This window comes from Myiozetetes cayanensis, unplaced genomic scaffold (genome assembly GCF_022539395.1).
Source record: "Myiozetetes cayanensis isolate MyiCay16 unplaced genomic scaffold, myiCay2020 scf1, whole genome shotgun sequence".
Lineage (NCBI taxonomy): Eukaryota > Metazoa > Chordata > Aves > Passeriformes > Tyrannidae > Myiozetetes > Myiozetetes cayanensis.
The window spans coordinates 98,933,741-98,954,569 of record NW_026086604.1 but is presented as its reverse complement, the minus strand read 5'-3'; the positions used below and the strand labels follow the sequence as shown (position 1 = coordinate 98,954,569).

Below are 20,829 nucleotides of genomic sequence, written 5' to 3'. Positions count from 1 at the left end.
CCCTAGATCCCTCCCCTTGCCAAACATGCTTTCATGAAAGTAGGTGTCTTCTGCAGAAAACATCATCCTCTCATCTCCACTGGGAACATTCCTGCTCTCTGCCAGGCAAACCAGTCATCCATTCCTTCCTTCTGTCCCTCCCTGCACAGGCAGCCTCCATGTTCAGTCGTCTGCAACTGTATGAGTAATGATGGGCAAGGAAAGGAGAGGAGAGCTGGGCTGTTGCTGCTGCCCTTCCAGCAGCAGCTGTCACTCTGCTCTTCTTGCTCCTGCAGTAGCAGGAACATTTCGGTCAGGATGCAAAACTTTGGGCTACGTGGAAGCAGGTCGGATCCAAACCACCTCCTTGACCCATGCTCCCTTAAACAGTTGGAAAGAGAACATGAGACACAACTTTTCCAGCCTTTTCCCCAGGCTGTGTTGCCAGTCTACAGTGAGACAAAAAGGATGACTGCTGAATATGGAAGCAAATTTTGACTCCTCTAAAAGTGGTAAGAGTTTGGCCACTGACTTCAGGGCATTAATATTTTATCCTTTATTCTTCTGCTACAGCAGCATTATACATCCCTGAGCTGCAGGACACTGAAGCAGCCTGTGCTGACCCCCTGTCAATGACGTATCACTCACAGCAAAAAGTTAGGACATCATGAGAATAAACTTGGCAATTTCCACCTCCATTCCTCACCCTCAAAGGCACAACTGAAAAATCAACATGCAAACTCTGAGCATCCTCTCAGTAGTGATAACTCCAAAATGCACGAAGACTCACAGCATTCTACTGCACAGTCTAGAGAGGCAGCTGCAAAATCAGCAGTCCTGCAAGCTAAGCCTGACATAGCCACAGCTCACCCCTACAGCAAAGGAGATGTCTCACATGCCGGGCGTGTCTGGCAGCTCTGAGCACTTTGAGGCTCACACAGCCACCACTGTTAGCCAGCTGACTGAGAGGCAGCCAAGTGGTCCTAAAGGCTGTTTGGGGCCAGAGCACAGCATGCTTTTCAGGCATCTGGGCCTCTCCTAATCAAGAAGATGTTCAAAACCTTGAGAGGAAGCAGTCAAATACAACATGAAAGAAATTTAGTAGAAAAGGAAAAAGTGGAACAAGAAAAGGTAAAAAGGCAGAGCTCTGTGGAACAATAGTGGAAAACAAAGGAAAAAGCAGTCAAGGATGCTATATGGAAAGCAAGCAATTAATTTGTAAAATTCCAGGTCTTCACATCCTAAAAAGATTCCTGTTCTCCTTTTCAGACACATCTCAAAACACTCAAGCCAAACACCAGAAAAAACCTAATAGCTCAACTATGATCAGTACAGCTTTGTTAGAACTCAAACCCAATGGCAGCAGTTTTCAAAACTGCCTGCTAACAAAGGTAAGTGAGACCCTTTCGGGAAAAAACAAGAGAAATAAATGGGCCGCTTTAAAAGCCAGGATTTCTGACAACTAGAGGCACCTCCAGACTTTTCCAATATTAGGTTTAACTATTCCCATGTAGCTGAATCAAGTGTATGGTAATAGACATTGGTTGCCCTCTTCACCTCTGGAATCACAGTCCTAGTACAGTTGTAGGCTGCCAGACAAAAGGTCATAGACATGTTGGTACCTGAAATACAGTCCATTATACATTTTGTGCACTGAATTTTAACAATTATCCAGGATTAGTTAGGCATTATGAGTAATGCTGGTGGTCCTTTGCTAAGAATATCAACATGTGGTCTAATTAATGCGGTTTATACTTATGTTCACCATAAAGTCCTACCACATAGCCGTAAGGGCAAAAAGCTGCCTCAGGCAGAATAAAAATCAGACTGGTTGAGTTAAAAATAGAAGTGTGTAAGAACAATTTAGTTGCTTTCCATAAGATTTTACAGATGTTTAAATTTAAGCCTCATTTTAAAGTCAAGATATTGAATGGGGAGGTGCTGTGTGCTTTCAGTATGGATGGAAAGAAGCTTGTCTGAGAACTCAGCTAGCTAACCAGAGGAAAAAAAAGCCTAGACATTTAATGAAAGTGGAAAATGCTTCTCAGGAGACTCAAGGATTTAAAATGAACAAAGAGTTCACAATTCTATTAAAGAAGTATTCTTATGCACATCTGTTGATATATAACACACTGACCTACATCCATTTTCCACCTGTATGAAAACCTGAGAATAAAAGAGGTCCAAGTAATAATTATAGGAAAAAAAATGTATTAAAATGTGTACTATTATATAACTTTATTCCATCAGCAAAACTATGTTAAGGGAACATGATTATCCCATCAAGCTCTAAGAAACCAGAAAATGCAAACCTAAAAGATAACTGTGAAGCATAAAGTCTGCCTCTTGATGAATATAAATTGTAATGCTTCTTTATCTGTCTCCAATCATAACCTTTTCCCAGTATAACATTATAACTGTATTTTTGGATCACCCGGGTTTTGTGTAAAGTTAAGTGCAGGCAATCCAAGAGATCCTCAACAAACAGATAAAACAAAGGATGACATGATCATCATAGGGTTTGCATGCATGACATGTACATACACACAACAACAACGTTCATGGACACTGCACTCAAATGGCAGATTCCTGCAGGCACCAATGTGTGTTGGGATGTTGAAAAACCTTCTGGCTTTCAGTAACCACCTGCTCTTCTCTGTCACCTACTTATGGTATTTCTACTGAAACAAACATTCAAAATGACCTACAAATCCCCCAGTTATAAATGTGTGCAAGTTCACCTCCCAGTGATTTCCTCAGTCAAGTGTGCTGATTTTATATAGGTTATCTAAGGGTATGAGTTATTTCATAGAGGGAGAGATTTTAAGTACTGGTTACTTTTACAAAGGGTCATGCATCGTAAAACTATAATAATGTTCTTCTCTGTTCAAATCTTTATCCCACCCCTCCTTCCCAGGAGAAAAAAAAAAAAAAAAAAAAAGCAGACAAGAAAACAAAAAGAAGACATTTCAAGAAAAGTAAGTTATTTTTCTCCATTACTCTGGCTGCTGGAAAATCCTTGGTTACTGAAAATCCAATCAGGACTAAAGTCGATGGGATGGCATCTATCAGTAGATATGAAACTTCACTGCAACACTATACATAGGCAGGTTCGGTGCAGGCTGCAGATCTGGCTTTGACAAGTGTTATGATTTCTTTCTTTCCCTCTGCATGTCTGACTGCTCTTCTGAGGTAAAGAAATCCTCCAAGTGCTTGTAAACAGGCATTCTGGTGAATGGCAGTTGCTGAAATTTGCTAAAATTTGATGAATGAGAGACCTTGCACACAATTGCTCATCTTAGTTTAAGTTCCTCCCACAGCTTGTATTCAGATATAAGCGATACAGATGCATGGACACAAAAAGAAGATGGGTACCTAGCTCCCAGCTTTCCTCCCACTGTGCAGCTTTCCAGCTGGCCACAGGAAACACAGCATCCTTTAGCTTAGGAATATGTGATTCCATATCTGTTTCATTTGTGGGTGGTACAGAGACTTTATAATTTGTGCACCTGCCCAAGAATTTATCAGTATTTTCAACTATGCATCAAAGCTTTGTAAAATGATACTTTGCTTTTGCACAGCAAATACACCACTTACTTATATGTTCAGTTTATTTCTCATCTGTGTGTCCTAAACATTTCCCTCACATCTGAAAACATGCAGGCTACAGTTCTCACTGCAACACAGAGCACAGGCAGCTTGGTCAGTGCATCAGGAATTCCCAGACAGAGACCCGAGATAAGTCTCTGTGCTCTTTTCTGAAAGAAAAAAAAACAAAACAACCATCCAACAGAAACTCATAACCAAAACAACCACCAAACCCAATTTTACTCAACTTTGCATTATACTCCAAAGCAGCTGTCCAAAATGACATGCCTTATAGGAAATTAAGCCATTTAAAATGGCCATGCAAAGAAACACAATGTAAATAACTTGTATCTAGCCAATATTTGCACAATAGTTCACCGAGGCTTTGAGAGAAAGACTAATAGACAGGAACATCTCTATCACTTCAGTGGATCTGGCTTTCAGATTACCATAATCCACACCAATTGATTAAAAACTCATAGCCACACCTTTGTTAACATCCCTTCCTACAGATTAACCCTCCTCTTCCCTTTTCACTCTGATGTGTCTGAGACCCAGCAGCAGACACTGTTAAACACAAGACCATCTTCAAGAAACAACATGAGCCTCTGACATCCTAACACTGTTTTACAGACATGAGATATTTTAAAAACACACTCATAAGCCACTAATTCTGTTTATTTACCAGGTTCCCCTGATGTCCTATTTTTGTGTCATCACAGTGGAACCACAAGAACTTTACGAAACAAGTTTCTTGGCTGCCCCAGCTCTATCTATTTATTTTGCCTTGTTCTTTGTAAGCTCTTAAAGAGCCATTTGGGATTTTATTCAATGCTCTGAATAAGCAGTGAGTTCATGTTTTTCCCTGTATACCTTTTAAAATTTATTCAACACCTTAAGAAGGCTTATCCACACAAACAGTTGTCTCTCAGCTAATATTTGCATTCCTTCTTCAACACGAGTAATTTCTTCTTTGTTCTAAACTAATCAGCATGGCTCAGTATGCCGATTTTCCTGAATGGACATGTCAGTCAGAAACCTGGCCACTGCACTTTTCAGCATGGCTAATACTTGCTATTAACTCCTCTGCTTTGTCTCATCAGCTAATAGGAATTAATAGCAGATTAAGGTATATGACAACAACTTTCATTTGAAAATTTCTAAGCCTTTTAGAAAACATTAATTCTTAGCACATACCTGAGAGGTAATACATTGCCACCCACATCTGAGATGAAATATAATGACCAGCTGTAGTGCTTTATAACAAAAACTGAAGAAGACATTAAAAAAAGAGGCTAAACTAACTTGAAATTGCAGGTACAAAAGATGGATTATCATTAAAAAGTTAGAATCTAAACAATAAGAATTCATGCATTAACTAGTATTGAAAAAGTCTCAGTATTATTTTAATGACCACCAGAACACAGGCTTCTTTTCTTGATTAAAGCACAGTGTCATCCCAGAAACACAACTGGAAATTACTTCCTGGGTTATGGAGGCCAATAGATACAGCAATTGGTACATCTCATCCCAAGTGATTCAGATTTCTTACCTAATTAACATCATTTCAAAAGTCTCCTACCTCAGAAGGTAGAAGTAAAACCTTTGATACTGTCTTCCATGGCATTATCCTGGAGAAGCTAGGATCCCATGGCTTGGACAAGTGCACTCGTTGCTGGATTAAAAACTGTCTGGATGCCTGGGCCTAGAGAGCGATGGTGAATGGTGCCACGTTGCCAGTCACTAGAGGGGTTCCCCAAGGCTCAGTATTGGGGCACATCCTGTTTAATATCTTTACTTATTATTTGGACAAGTGCACACTCAGTCAGTTTGCAGATGGGTGAGAATATTGATCTGATTAGCAGGAAGGCTCTGCATAGGGATCTGGACAGGCTGGATTGATGGTCTGAGGCCAGTGGTATAAGGTTTGACACGGCCAAGGTCTGGGTCCTACACTTTGTCCACAACAACCCCATGCAGTGCTACAGGCTGGGGGAAGAGTACCTGTCTGATGGAAAAGGACCTGGAGGTGCTGGTCCACAGCCAGCTGAACATGAGCCAGCAGTGTGCCCAGGTAGCCAAGAAGGCCAATGGCATCCTGGTCTGTATCAGATATAGTGTAGCCAGTAGGACTAGGGAAGAAATTCATCCCTCTGTACTCCACACTGGTGAGGCTGCATCTTGAGTACTGTGTTCAGGTCTGGGCCCCTCACTTCGAGAAAGACACTGAGGTGCTGAAGCTTGTCCAAAGACGGGCAATGAAGCTGGTGAAGGATCTAAAGGGTAAGTCCTATGAGGAGCAGCTGAGGGAGCTGGGGTTGTTTAGCCTGGAGAAGAGAAGGCTCAGGGGTGACCTTATTGCTCTCTACAACTACCTGAGAGTGTAGCAAGGTAGGGTATAGCCTCAAGCTGTGGCAGGGAAAGTTCAGGCTGGACATGAAAAAGAACTTCTCCAAGCAAAGGGGTGTCAAGCTTCAGAATGGCTGCCCAGGGAGGTGATGGAGTCACCCATCCCCAAAGGTGTTCAGGAAATGATTGGACTTGGCATTTAGTGCCATGGTCTAGTTCACAAGGTGGTGACTGGTCAAAGGTTGGACTTGGAGACCAAAGATCTTGGAGGTCTTTTCCAATCTAAACGATTCTATGATTCTGTTCTGTGATTCTATATCTCAGCTGCAATTCTATGCAAAACCATGAGGTTGTTGTCCACACTCAAAATTTCCTCTATCTATATTGTTATATAAACACACAAACAACTTCAACTCATGAGCACCACAGGTTATCAGAGATCCTAAAAATACTTGATTATGCCTTCAACAAGAATTTCATTTTATATTAAAAACTGTGCAAGAAAAGATGCAGATCAGAATCACGTGTCACCTGATACACATGCTTTTAAAACACCTTAGAAGAAATTCAGTAAAAGGAAACATGGTGAAGCTTTAAGCAATGCTAACTGATACACAGACAGGAGACCAAGAGCTTCTTATCTCCATCTTCGCTAATCCTGGAACATGGGAGAAGACAACAAAATTGAACAAAGGTAAATGCAAAATGGAGGAAAACAAAATTATCTTTTTTTCTTGCAAGGCCTAATTAAAGAGGGAAATTTGACCCTGTGGGGATACAGAAAGCATAAAATTGACAAGCTCAAAATTATTTCCCTGCTGCAACAACTTGCAGTCATCAAGCATCCCACTTAAAACAGGGACACAAATTTTTCCAACAACTGCCCCTCTACGCAGGTCCAGTGCACAGTGAGAAAGGACAGCTAGTGAAAACATTAGGGCCTGTCATGATGTGGATAAACAGTCAGGGAAAGAAAACGGAGCACAGAAAACCAAGCCAAATCGTTCCCTCTTCATGTCCTGTCAGGCAGTGCCGCAGACATACCAAATCTGACCTGGAGGATTTCATGCCCATGCACTATAGGATCCTTATAGCTTCCATGGTCTCAGGTATTGGACTAGCTGTGTACTGTAGAACTCACCCTGGCAGCATTCCTATTCCTTTTCTTCCTGATTGAGAAGTGTACCTTTTTAAAATAAGATTGTGCCAAGTATAACAGTGCTTTCACTAAAGAATAGTGAAACACACACACAAAATGGGCAGAACACAATGTTCTCTTTTTTAATCCATTAGCAGGCCTTTTGTGCACCCACTGAGACTTAAATCACTGTGTACAAAATTGGCAATAACAAATCAAACTGACAAATGCTGGGGGAGAGGACATATATAACCTATTTGTGAAGCAACATCAAAGCAAATCCTTTTGCAGCTTCTGTGATACATGCTGGAAGGCTGTGTCATGTAGCCTAAACTACCTAGTAATTTATCTGGTGTTCACCCACAATCAGATTCATGACCTATCTAAGAGTGGGTAACTCCTAGAAGGGAGAAAGCAGGAGGTGCTTCATCCAGAAGTCTATCACATTCACCTCTGAAGTGTACTCCACAGGTTTAAATCCTTCCTTCCTTCCCCCTTCAACACAACTAAAATATCTGGCTGCAGACCCACTGTGTAATGTCAGGAACTGCATTGTTTTTCATTAATCTGACCAGATGCAGGAGGGAGTATCTAAGAATGTAAAAGGCCAAAGCAAGAATGATTATACTATTGCAGTGTGCTGAACAGTTGCTGATCTCTCCCTAATTTACTAAACCACAGAAGGGAGTAATATGATGCGCAGATATTACTGTGGCTATTATGTGACTGTAAAAAGAGACATTCAGAAAGCAAAAGTGGCTGAGAAATCCCAGACACGTATTGAACCCATTAACAAATAAATGGCTTGTGTAATGGTCTTCTTGGTGTTGCCGAGATAAAAGCACTCCAGTTCGCATCTGTTATACTTTTTACTTCTTCACTTCAATTCTGCGCTGCACTGCAAGTCTGCTAATTAAATCACTCCAAATCTACATTTAAAAGTTCATATAGGATCAGATGCCCAGTAAGGTTTAATTTGACTCAAGATTTTTCTTTGAAATGACATGTGCAAAGAAACTAGGGCAACAGGGAGAAGCCCAAAATTGGTGCAGCTGACCGTGGCCAGTGATACCTAGGGATGGCTCAGCAGCTCCACAATTAGTGCTGCTTAATTGGAGTCCATGAGAGGGCAAGGCATTGATAACACTTTAATAGAAACTGCAAGTGGTAGCATTAACCCTAGCTTTTGTTCTGTTCTACTCTGCTGTAAATCTGCAGAACTGCACATTTAGACTACTAGAATAGGAAAAAACCTGATGGACGAGCACTTACACAATTATTTTACTTCATAATTTAAAAGATGCCAACTTTTTTTTAATGTCACCTCTTTCCTGTTTAAATCCATTGCAGCTATGCCTACACATTTCTGTATGCCTACAGCAATGCATCATGTGTGAGGCTACTAGGAATTTAAGCATGTTTGCACTGGTAAAAGAGGACTAAAGATGACAGTGCCAGGACCTCCACAACTTCCATGTCAGATCACTCACATTCCACTCTTCAGTGCACTGAACAGGACACCTGCCCCAGCCACACTGCCTGTATAGGCACACAGCCTCCCCGTGCTTCAAGTGCCTGGTACTCTGGCAGGGATACATTTGATATATAGGTTCTTGTATGCTCTCATATACTACCTGCATTCACCACAGGATGCAAAAGGGCACTGGCTGCCAATGCCTCCCTCAGCAATATGTGCAGAGTCGCTGCCTGGCACAGCACCCGGTGTTGATTGTTTCAAAGTGGCAGGGCCGGTGTTCTGAATGTCCTCCTCAATGACAAGGACTGCATTCCAGGGAAGTGCTGTGCTGGTCTGTGCTGACCCCCTGCCTTGCCCTGCATTCGCACCACACAAGCTGCTCTTTTCCCTTCTCCCCTGCATGTGCAATCCTTGAAGATGTGTGTGAAATATGCCAGAGGGTTTGTGCAGAAAAACCACTGAAGAGTATTTTGGGTGCATTTCTTGCATCAAGTCTTTTCCAATCCATTCTGATTTTTGATGCCAAGCTTAATTTTAGGTACTTGCACTTGAAATTCCATTACGATGATCAAATACACTATACCTCCGCCTTTCATAAGCACAGATCAGGAAATTATGAAGACTGCAAAATTAAGTAACATTTAAAATGTAACAGCTGTGTGCTGGAAAGCAGAGACATTCCTCATGGGTTGGAACAATAAAAATGCATGTACCTGTACACTGGGAGTTATAGGACGCTGCTCGGGAAATCATTGCTGATGTTAACAAAGAAAATTGTTTGTACCTCCCCTGCTCAACTTGTGCTTGTTGGATAATAAATTATGAACACTTACTTCTCATAAAGGGTCCACATCTATGGATGGCTGGAGACAGGAGTTTCAACCATACTAAGCTGAAAAGTCAATATCAAGATAGAGAAAAAAGCCACCAGGAGCATGGACCAGGATAATTTCTTACTTTAGTTATTGACATATCTGGAATCTGTCATAATGAAAATGCAAGTGACCCTACTTGCCAATTCTATTCTGTTTTGAAAGATTCTGCCCATTTGAAAGAAAATTGCATTTCCAGTAAAGTCAGTGGGGTTTCAACACGTGCTCTGCACCTTTACTGAATCAGGACTGTAAAAGCAAGTATTATTGAACTGCACTCAGAAGTGTTTCATTGCAAATAAGTTTTCTTAGTATTTAAAGAAAATCTTGACCATCCCGATTAAATACATGAGTAGAGGAAATAAAAGGAAGGAAAAGTTTATTATTTATACCACAATGACTACAGTTATGCTGCAGTCAGAGGACCAATTACATCCTGGTTACACTTTCCAACTCCACTAATTCATATAAATGGAGTGCTTGCTACACGACAGGGTAATTGCAGTGTAAATACAATAGTCTTTATATAACTAGATACTGAAAAAGCGCCTGTGTTACTGAGGTGGCAATAAGAATTAATTTGGACGTGTCATTAACCTTCAAATTCTTTGAATCAGTGATAATTAGGATATAGAAAAGCATAACCAAAAATGTAATTACACTGAACTAAGGGCTCAACTGTGCAAGTATTAAGAGGCTGCTCATGGGAGTAAGTATGCTTGAACATAAACTGAGTATCACCAAATCAAGCTGTAAAACACTACCATGGTTTTACAATGACGCAACGTGGAAGTGAAAAACTTAATTAAGGACATTTTTTCAGCTGTAAGAAATGTGCTGAGGGTTGTTGTGACATCAAAAATAATTCTCTTGTATTTTGTTCTGGGGATTCAAATTCTGCCAGGAAACCCGCCTTTCCCTCTGAGTGCATATTAGCCATAGCTCCTGTAGTGGTTAGTGTATCCATTCTCTAGAACATTTCAAAACTCGTACACAATGAATGCAGTCAGGACTTCGTAACATGAAAGTGGTAAAGTTTCCTGTGCCCATAAAATCTTTGCCAATTCCCTACTAAGAGGTACTACTAAACTTCTTTGTTTAGATCACTACCTCTGATCAGCTAACTGTGAGCTATGACACCTTCTAAATGCCAGATACCATAATGTTCTTTTGTACACAATGAACAAATTGCTTCTTGAATGCTTACAGAAAACAAATGACAGACATAACTTTCTGTTAAAATGGTGAAGCAACTCCTCAGTCAGTGTAAAACTTCTTTACATTCAAAGACTCATGTGCTCATGTTATACCGCTTCATGATGTCAGCCTACACTAATGGCAACATGAGCACACAAGGCAGGCATGTTGTGGACAGCACTGCTGCTATTGGGAAAGAAATCCCACACCAGAAGAAAACAAAAAATGGGTAGATATTTCGAACAGATGAGAAGCCTACACAGGTCACTTTCCATCCACAGCTTATGGATCAGCTACTTTTTTTCAGAAATATTCATCTCAAATGAGTAATCAGTGGAATCCACTCTCTTTCAGCAATTGTTTCTTAGGATACATATTTTGTTAGCTGCCCTTTAACTTAGGAAAAAGACTGTATCCTGGCAGAGAGCACTTCATATCTGACTGCTGGAATGTATGCTTCCTTCCAGCTGAGTGAGTATTTCCAGTCATTTCCCCTGCTCATTTTGGCTTGATTTTTTTCATTCCTGAATGACTTAATCTCCTTTGCAAGTAATAGGGGGAGACATATACAGGCATGGATAGAATATAGGTGGTACTAAGCAATGCTGTTCCTTGCTTTGTATTTGAAGGCAGCTGCAGCTGGGGGAGCTGTGGCTACTTCTCATCTCAAGATAAGGAAAGGGGATTCTCTAGCTCACATCTGAGAAATACCCAGTCACCTAAACATACCCATATCTTCCAGAGAAGTGCTGCTTCCCTCCCTGGAAATGCTGAGCCTTCCAAAGTACACCACTTACAGTTGTTAAAGATGTACCTGCTTTGCATTCTCTCCTGTGATTAACTGCAGCAGCCTGATATTGTGTTTTCCATAAACTCTTTTTTTAACCTCAGTTGCTGAACAGTGCAGAAGCCACTAGAATTTTCTGCTCTCTGTTTATTCGCTATTTCTTGAAGTACAATTATTCCTACACTCTCAAGATCAGACTGTTAAGATGCATTCTGTAGCGATGTCCCAGAAACACGGACAGTTTTAAAATCCACCTATCACACAATCAGTCATGAAGTGAAAAAGAAGACATAGCTGAGATTTTTTAAATCCAGCCTTCAAGATCAAATGAGAGATACAGCTGCACGCTCTACAGTGTACACGCACGCTCTCATAAAATCCAGCACATGCATCTAAATGAGGCAGAACGCTTCACTATCAAACGCTCCTTGGCAGCCCACGCTCTGACGTGACAGCACATAATGCAAATATTTATAGCAGGAAGTCCTCAGGAATGATCAGTCACCATCAAATGGCAGAAGCTTATCAAGCACTAATTCCTGATGTGGGAAACCCAGCTGAGGCAGCACTTCCACAAAAACACAACACAAAGAAGGTCTCTTTCAATAATTAGCTCCAATTTACATAGCTTTCCCCATGATGCTAAGTGTATTTGACGAGGGCCACCATGATCTACGAGACAGGAACTGTGGCATGAAAGCTCCAGAGGTTCAATCAGCTGAGGTTCTTTGCATCAAATACACAGTGAGTGAGCGCTCCCGATTTAGTGAAGACATTTGTCCTGAGGCTAAAGCATTGATTCTCCACTTACTGTCTTTTAATTGTGATGTATCCAATTTATCTTTTTAGGCTATAAACTCTTAAGGGAAAAGGTTCTTCTTCATTCTGTATGCTGTTCTCATGCCAGCTTTGTTTTACTGCAAGTAAACCATGTTCAGGTTAAATCATTTTCATATTAGCAAGATAACACTTTTCTATTGCTAGAATTAATTGCTGTAACCTTTATTTTTTCCTACAACAATGTCTGATGTAAGGATGAATCAGTGGTGACAACATTATGAATAAATGAAGAGTAACAAATAGAGGAACTTTCCAGATATCGTAAAAATGTCCTTTTTTTACTCAGAAAACTGTTTGTTCATCCATACCATGGTAATGTTTATGCTTTAGTAGTATAAACTCCTGTGTACAAGCACTGCTTTCCACTAGTCCAGAAAAAAGGAAGCCAATCAGGATGTTTCTTTTATTTTATTTTTTTTCCCCTTCAGAATTGCAGGTGCTCTGTTTTACTGCCATTACCCCCAGGCCTATCTGCTGCCCCAAATTCACATTTACACTCCTGCCATGTATGAATTGGCCAAAGTGCACAGCCCTTCGTTCCCAGATATTCAAGTTTGATGATTCACAGGCGATAAAATGTGACAGGACTTTTCACCAAAAACGAACTGCAGGGCATCCTAATCAGCAGGCAAGGCAGCTCTAATAACTGGGTTACAGCGTAAGGAGATAAACTCAAATGGAGCAGAACATTCATAAGACAAGAAACGCGAGATGCTACTCAGCCTAAAGCACCACTGGTGCTATACAAAGACATCCAACTAACACAGCAACATTTTTTTCCCCTTTGGAAGCAGGATTCCTTTCAACTGCCAGTTAAAGACGGTCTCAGCAGCGCGTGAACAAGAATGGCAAGCGCTTACAGCCCCCAGCATGACTACTTCAAGCTTCTTTTCCCTTTCCAATTGCAGCAAACTGCAGTCAGACAGACAATGGAGTGTTTTGTTTGTTGTTGTGGGTTTAATTTGCAGAGTTAGGATACTGCTGGTTTTCAGTGTTTTCAGGTCTGGCTGACAGGCAGGACAGCACACACACCAAGCCGCCCATATGCCAGCTGCTGCCCCTGCTGCAGGAGGTGCCACACGCTCAGAACCCACTTGGGTGGCTCGGGCATCAGCTGCAGATGAATTTGTGCTTACAGTGAAAAACACTGTCCCCAGAAGGGCATCTGTCCCCAAATGCTGCTTCTCAAAGGACACCTGCTCTGGATCTTTTTCCTAAGCTGTGCCAAACGAAAAGGTTTGCTTGTGTCAAATACACAAAAGCCTTGTTCCCTCTGTTCCCCTACTGACAGCCCAAGCTTCAAAGTGAATTTGTGATGCTGTTACTAAAACGGCAAAACTCTCTTTGGTTCAAGGCAACCATCTTTTCAAAAAACTTGAGCCTCTACACCCACAGTAGGATCTCTAATGAAATTTTCTCCCAGCAAAGTTATTTTTTTAACACACATCCCTCAGTCACTGCTATAACTCCTACTGACTGCAATAGAAGGTAAATTTCCAACACAGACCACAGGATCCCTTCTTCCATCAGAAAGGATGTGCAGAAACCTGTCCCAGGATCTGAAGACAGTTTCCTCTGAGCAGCAGAGCCCCTGTCTGCATCCAGGCCACAGCAGTTGGAAGACCCCAGCTTTTGCTGGTACTGTAAGAAATGCCATGCCTTGGACCCTGGGGCAGTGCTCTGAATCACTGAAGCAATGAAAACAGCTGAGGAATTTGATGAGCTATAGGTATGACACTAGACTGTCACGTCCCTTAACTGTTCACACAGAAGAACAGGGGAAAATAAAACAAGGTATTTCTTCCCTGCTCAGCTGTGCTCAGATTATGATGCAAGACACAGGAAAAAATTAAAAAAGAGATGGGGCTGCCCCCCTCAGTATACTTCACTGTGGAGGCACTGCAGAGAGATGGGAAGGGACCCAGCAATATGGGTAGGAAAAGGTGTGCATTTACTTTCTGACTGAAGATGGATGACCACAGTAAAATACAAACTAGAATATCTGCTGCTTCTTTTGAGCAAGAATTTTCTGGTCATTGTTCCAAGTCAGTACCTAGAAAAAATATGCTTTAAAATGTATATAGAAGTTAATTTTGGAATTTCTTGAACACTTTCTCCCTCTCTCCTTCCACAAAAGAAAAAAATCCATTAGTGAAATTAGTGAAATCACAGCCAAAAGGTGAGCACAGTTCTAAAGGTAACGCCTGCACTTTGCACAGCGTTACCCAAGCCCCAGTAGCAGCTAGTGCAGAGGCACACAAAAACCAAGAAAAGGTTAGGCCTGGGCATATCCCTTGTTATCCCCTTCCCCATCTGTGCAGTAACACCACTTGCCAATGGTACAGGGTGCTGTTAAGCATTCAAATACTTTAGTAATAAAGGTTGGGCACAAACTGCAGAGAGCCAGATGGAGAAAGCCACCTGATGGTGTCAGCTGGGACTGGAGTTTGGAGGATCACACTTAGCTGAAAGCCTTCACACAGGCAGGAATCAGCCCAATGTTTTTCTCTAAACTCTAAAGGAGTTTTCAAATCTCTAACACCTTTCTCCCCCTCTTTGCACTCATACAGAAGGGTCCATCCAGGTTCATACCGCATAACCTTTGTTGCCATTCCTTTCTTTTGTTGTCTTCACTTAGTGTTTGCCTTACAATGCACCAAATAAGTCATGCAGCAAAACAGTGAAGAGAAAACAGCTGAGAAAAAGATGCTGCACCTACAACACTGCTGGCCTCTCGGGTCTGCAAAAAACCACACCAGCTATTTTGCAACCCAGAAAGGCAGGGAAAATTAGAAGATGATATAAAAAGAATGCTATTTTCAAGGACACTGGTTTGGCCCTCAAACAGAAAACTGTTATCTGATACCACTTTTACCTCTATTTTATTTTTCAGCCATACGATAGAGGTCATAATAGGTACCTCTCATCTGATTTCTATGGAAGACTATGAGTACTGCATGAAGAGGATTTTTTTTAAAACACAAGTCTTGCTCAGCTGAAAGAGAATGGCTGCTTTATTTCCCTAGATGTATGTATGTAAAGGCCTCAACTGAAGAACTTAGAAAAGATTACATATTTGCATATTACAAAGGCACAGGTCCTCAGACAATCCTCTAACTCCATACATACTGTTGATACTTAATAACAAAAGAGTAACCCTTCCATACAAGACTTGAAAAATTTGCTTAAACGGTTCCCACTAATGTCTATGATGTAAAGCAAAAAAAATTATTCTAATATCTCAGCCTACTGGTATTTCTTGCCTTGGTTGGCTGGCTTACCTTTCAGAGAAGACTGAGACAAAATCAGTGGCATAGACTGCCACTTATTAATAACTACTATTAATAAAATTAATAACTACTGGGAAATTAACAGCAAGTCCTGAGTCAACAATACATGACTCACTACAGGCTAAAAAGAACTTTTTCAGCATCCCACACAATGAAGACCAAGGCCACATCACACTGTTCCTCTGAAGACAGCTGAAGGAATCTCTCCAGGCTCTAAAACTGATGAGGGGCTTCACCATGAGCACATCAGAAAGGCACAAGAAGATATGAATGCCTTTTATTCCTAAAGGACGTGCCAGCAGCCCCTACCCAGCATCCAGTTTGCAGCTATTGTGTGCATCCAAAGAAGGCAAAGAGAAACCACCACAGTCTTTTCAAAGGCTGAAAGGGTGAAGAAACTAATCCTTCCTGGCCCTGGTGGAATCAGATGCAGCCAACACACAGCATGGGAGACTTTTCAGTTCTAGAAATATTAAGATAAAAAAACTCCAAAACAAAAAACAGCCAACCAACCATCCAAAAAACCACCACCAACAGCAAACAAAGCAACAAAAATCACCCCCCCCACGCACACAAAAAAAAAGAATTTAAAAATTTAAGCTTCAGTGATGTTCACTGAAATCTAAATACACCCACAGGCAAGACAGTTCTTTCCTGAAACCATCTTCCAGACTAAACAATATCTGAGCTCGTCCTTTTCTTATGCTGGTTGGACTACAACTCCTCAGCTCATGCAGGTCTCTGCCAAGCTTGGCAGGCAGTGAAATGCTGTCAGCAAGGCCAGACAAGCTTTGGAGGTCATCAAGTCTCTCTGCAGGCTTCTAAAAAATGTTTCACTCTCAGGTTATGAAATTTTCCAATACCAGGCATGATATACAGCTTTTTAGATCCATTCGAGCCACAGAGCTTTGCTAAGCTTTAGCAAATCAAAATTTCTCTCAAAGAAGCCTCAATCTGTCAAAAATGATGTTCAATCTTTTGATAGATCGGGTCCTGGGTGCCCACTTCTTACCACTGATGGGAGTGTGTCACAGTGTGGCTGCTCCTGGCACTCAAGGACACTGCTATGAGAATGCTCATAGCTTGATTTTGAAAAAAGCACCTTAAAACAGGAAATTTTTTCTCTTTTCTAGACACTTACTGTATGTACCATCCAAGAATCCCAAATCCTCTAGAAGAGTCATGCAAACCTCACAACACCCAGCAGAGCGAAGGTAACTTTATAGAACCTGATGCAGCTAGGATGTGGGACTTGCCCCAGATCAGAGAGGTTACCTGTGACAGATTTAGATCTGAATCTGCATTCTGCTGGCGTACAAACCCACACCTTCACTGAAAGACTACACATTTATCTGTACCACAGTGCACTGAAGAACAAATCTTATGTTCAGTTTTGATAAAAAGGTATACAAAGCAGGCAGGGAAAGCAAGGCAGAGCACAGTGACAAACAGGGAACACACATGAAAAAGATAAAATGTCGGCATAACTTACAGGAGCTGCATTGTTTTTCACTGTGACGCTTGGAGTTGTGGCTCGTAGGGCCCCACTCACACCATGGTAGTACTTGAAGCAGATCTTTGTTTCAGCTAAAAAAAAATAAGAAACGGATTATTTAAGATTAGAAGACCTGCCAGGGAGAAGCTGTGTGATCAGTTGCATCTCACAGGCACAAGACTGGCAAGCAGTTAGATTTTGAACGGTTCTTTCTGTCTGGCTGGCACGACAGGATACCTCCTGCCTCTGATCTTCCTCTTTGCCAGAGTGAAATTTAGAGTTTGGTTCCTGTGATTTAAAATAGTTCAAACCCAAACCTCTTCTGAGCAGCAGTTACGACAGACAGACCTTAGAGCACCTGAGTAGACTCTTTTAGCTACATTAGGAAGAAAAAAAGTAGGAACAGATAAGCCCTCGCTGTTCAGACATACCAAACACTAACGTGCTAAGAAATTGGGAAACTTTTTGAGGACAATAAGATTGCACAGTGCTCACTGACAGGGCAAGGCCATAGATCTCCACAGATTAACTGTTCTGTCAGTTACAACACTAAAGTGTTTTTCAGAGACAGCAGAGTAACACCAGACCCTGCCTTACTGTATTTCCACTGACTTCCAAAGATTTAGATTAGGTGAGGAACACAGGAAAGATCATGATTTTGGGCACTGACATTCAAATAATATGTATCAAGGCATATATGTGAAAATAGCTTCTTGCTAATCAGCCCTTCACAACCCCCTTTCTTGCGCGCTAAAAGGAGGAAAGACAGTTTCATCCAGCTTCTCTGCTGGACTGTAACTAGAAACAGATGTGAATTGCCAGCATTTGCCATGATCCTGCTCCCCTTCTTGCCTGGAACCAGTGACCTGCTGGAGCACATCCTGGCCTGCCTTCCGGCAGCAATTATCCACTCTCAAATCTTCGTTTGCAAAGCCTAGCCATGATGATGATATGTAACAGGTATGTTCCTCGGATCTGAAAAACACCTGTTTAAATAAAATCAGCATTCACAATTTCTAGTTTTAATTGGAAAATGCCATGGAAATTTTCATATGTTCCATAAAATAGTTGAAGGTGCTCTTCCTAATCAAGTTTCTCCATAACACCTGCTTTGCAGCTGCTGCTGAAGCCCAAGGAAAACACCAGCCTTTGCCTGCAGAGCCACAACAACAACCCTCACTGTAACCACAGTGCCTACGTAGGAAAATAATAAAGAAATGCCAACCATGTGGCATAAATATAATGTGCATTAACATAAAAATTGTATTGCAGTTTTAACACCAGTAACAATATAAGCTAAATCACTGCATCTATGACAAAAGATGATGCAATGTTAAGAGCTGGGGCTTTGGCCACAGATTATGGTGCTGTGTTCTGCTGTTTGCTAGATCCAAGAAACGACCACGCAGTGCTTCAAGTGGAAGCAAAACTTGGAGACTTGAAAAGTGGTGGAAGCTCTCAAAAACACACGCCTGAGTCACTTACCCTGATGCCTACACGTATACAGGGACACAAGATGAAAAAGAAATCCTGGGTTTTTTTGAAAGACAAAATAATTTTAGAAGTGCAAAGCTTTCCTAACCATCACATTGTTCACTTTGGAAATGAAAACCAAAGAGCTTAAGTTCCCAAGTAGCTGGAGCACCACTCGCTTTCAGGTGGGTTCTCAGTGCTGCTCCCTGAGGAGCCCTGCAGGAATGCTCAGCCCACTGGTGTCAAGCACAGTGCCAGCGCAGTTCATCCGCTGCCGTATTTTTCATCCACACAGCTTGTTCTTCAGACGACCAGGTGCACATTTCAGCTCACACGGTGAAAATACATGTGTCTCCCACTATATGCGCAGACGTGTACATGTGACCCATTTACCTCACAGCATTCCATAAGAAGTGGAGCAGGATGCAGAGCCCTTCAGCACCTCCATGAGGGGCCGTGGGGCCCATCCTGGGGTTTAATTCACAATTAGGCCCCAAACAAACTTCTTCAAATTCAAGAGACTTACTGGAGGTGTCAGTGAAGCTGAGCAAGCAACGCTGTTGTTGCACCTGGGAGCAGCAGTTGTTTCCTTTTAGCAGCAAAAAAAGCTGGATGAGCCCGTGGGACTGAAAAACTGCAAGTCCAGATTGAATTTTCACGTTGTAATTTTCTCTACAGGACTTTTAACAGCTCAGCAGCTAACTCATTTACTTGCTGAGAGGACAGCAAAAGCTGAGGGTATCACAATAGCTAAAACATGCAGTTCTCACCAATTATTCAAATCTTAATTTTCCTCTCCCCTGGAGATTTTTAGCTACAGTTTGTATGGAACATTGAGAGCTAGAATAAAAAGAAGCTTACTTTCCCTTCCTTTTTTTTTTTTTTGTAATTTTTATTAACTTGTATAGTTAATAAAATATAACTTCAGGTAGTAGCCTGCATGACAACGTTCAGACCCCACAGCAGGAAATCTTGTCTTAGGTTACAAGTAGGAAATCAGTTACCATGTACATTGGGAAACTATGGTTTAAAAGAACCCATTTAATTAAAATAAAAGTATTAGACAGAGAGAACACAAGGATAAAATAATATATCCATATGTAGTTAATCTGGATATTAGTACTACTTTCAAGGACAAAAGGATTACTAAAATGACTAAATGTGTCTTTGGAAAGAACCCTGTGAGTATTGAAGGTTCCTCTCACTTTCACACAACTACTATTTCTAATTAAATTTGCAACCAAACTGCCTTCATAGATGTGCAAACTGGCAAGAAAGTAACTCAGAATGATGCAAGTGTCACACCCAATCCAAAACAGTGGCAGAGGTGGAGCCATTCATCAGGCAGTAGTTGAGGTGGTGATTAATGAGCATCAAAAGTTTGATTCAGAGAACAGATCTGAGAGCAAAAAGTCTTATAGAGACCTTCACAGGTTGAGAAGTTGCACTAGAAGCATCAGGGGAAGGACGTTTTCTGGGTTCCTCCCTCTCCTTTTTGCTCATATCATTTTCCAATTCAAAATATTAGGAAAATGTCCATTTTCAATACAGAAATAAAATTTCAACAAATATAAAGCTTGAAAAATTATAGACAGTTTCTTTATGTGCAAAAAAGACCTAGTTGGGCACTTTTTGGCCAGGAACCATCCTTTCCAAATAACATTGTTGGTGCAATGTTTTTCACTGCCACAGAGTCCTAACATTTTAATCCATCTGTAGATTGCTCTTGCATTCCTGAATCACCTCTGAGACATTTTTGAAACAGATGCAGACATTTGCTGGCTTGGTACCACTGCCTCTGCAGATGATCAGAAAGCACTGGAAGTACAAGTGAAGCAGTGATATAAATTAACCTGAATAGTATCCAGCTGGCATTTGAAAAGAATATGTACTTACAAAGATGTTTGCATTGTAGTCTTGTAGATTAGCTTGTTCTGGAATAAAGGAGACCATTTAACTCTGTCCTGATGCCCTTGCTACATGGCACAGTGCATAGGTCAGGAGCAGGTGTTGTCCATTTAATCTCCAGTTATAAATAAGTGTGTGTCACTGTTATTTTCATCTCTAATTATGAGTAGCAGCTCACTGGATCCCATAATGAAGTTATGATGTTAAGGTCAGAAAGTAATGATGTTAAATGCTTCTTTCAATTAGCAAAAATGGCAGTGAGACTGCTAAATCTTCCATGAGATGAGATGCCTAAAGATGCTCAGAAATAGTCACGCCCATTGAAAACTACCCCTCTACTCACTTATTTTCATGGATCAAGAACAGAACAGCATTGTAATCCCTTTACACCAGGCTTGGTATCTGCTTTTGGCTGCAGTAGAGTTAATTTTCTTCA

The 20,829-nt window shown here is 41.2% G+C and overlaps 2 protein-coding genes across 12 annotated transcripts in view; one reads left to right on the top strand and one right to left on the bottom strand.

The window, feature by feature from the left end:
* The window catches only part of EGFR (epidermal growth factor receptor), a 1,326,436-nt gene that overhangs the window by 574,778 nt on the left and 730,829 nt on the right, over positions 1-20,829 (top strand). The window lies entirely within an intron of this gene.
* HECW1 (HECT, C2 and WW domain containing E3 ubiquitin protein ligase 1) overlaps positions 1-20,829 on the bottom strand; it is a 255,066-nt gene that overhangs the window by 109,025 nt on the left and 125,212 nt on the right. For all 11 annotated transcript variants that reach the window (XR_007630633.1, XM_050330117.1, XM_050330094.1 and 8 more), the window contains one exon: positions 17,010-17,104. Coding sequence is in view for 10 of the 11 variants with exons in the window: in XM_050330117.1 (XP_050186074.1) it covers positions 17,010-17,104 (95 nt within the window). In the remaining variant the exon portion in view is untranslated. The remainder of the gene's footprint in view (positions 1-17,009; positions 17,105-20,829) is intronic.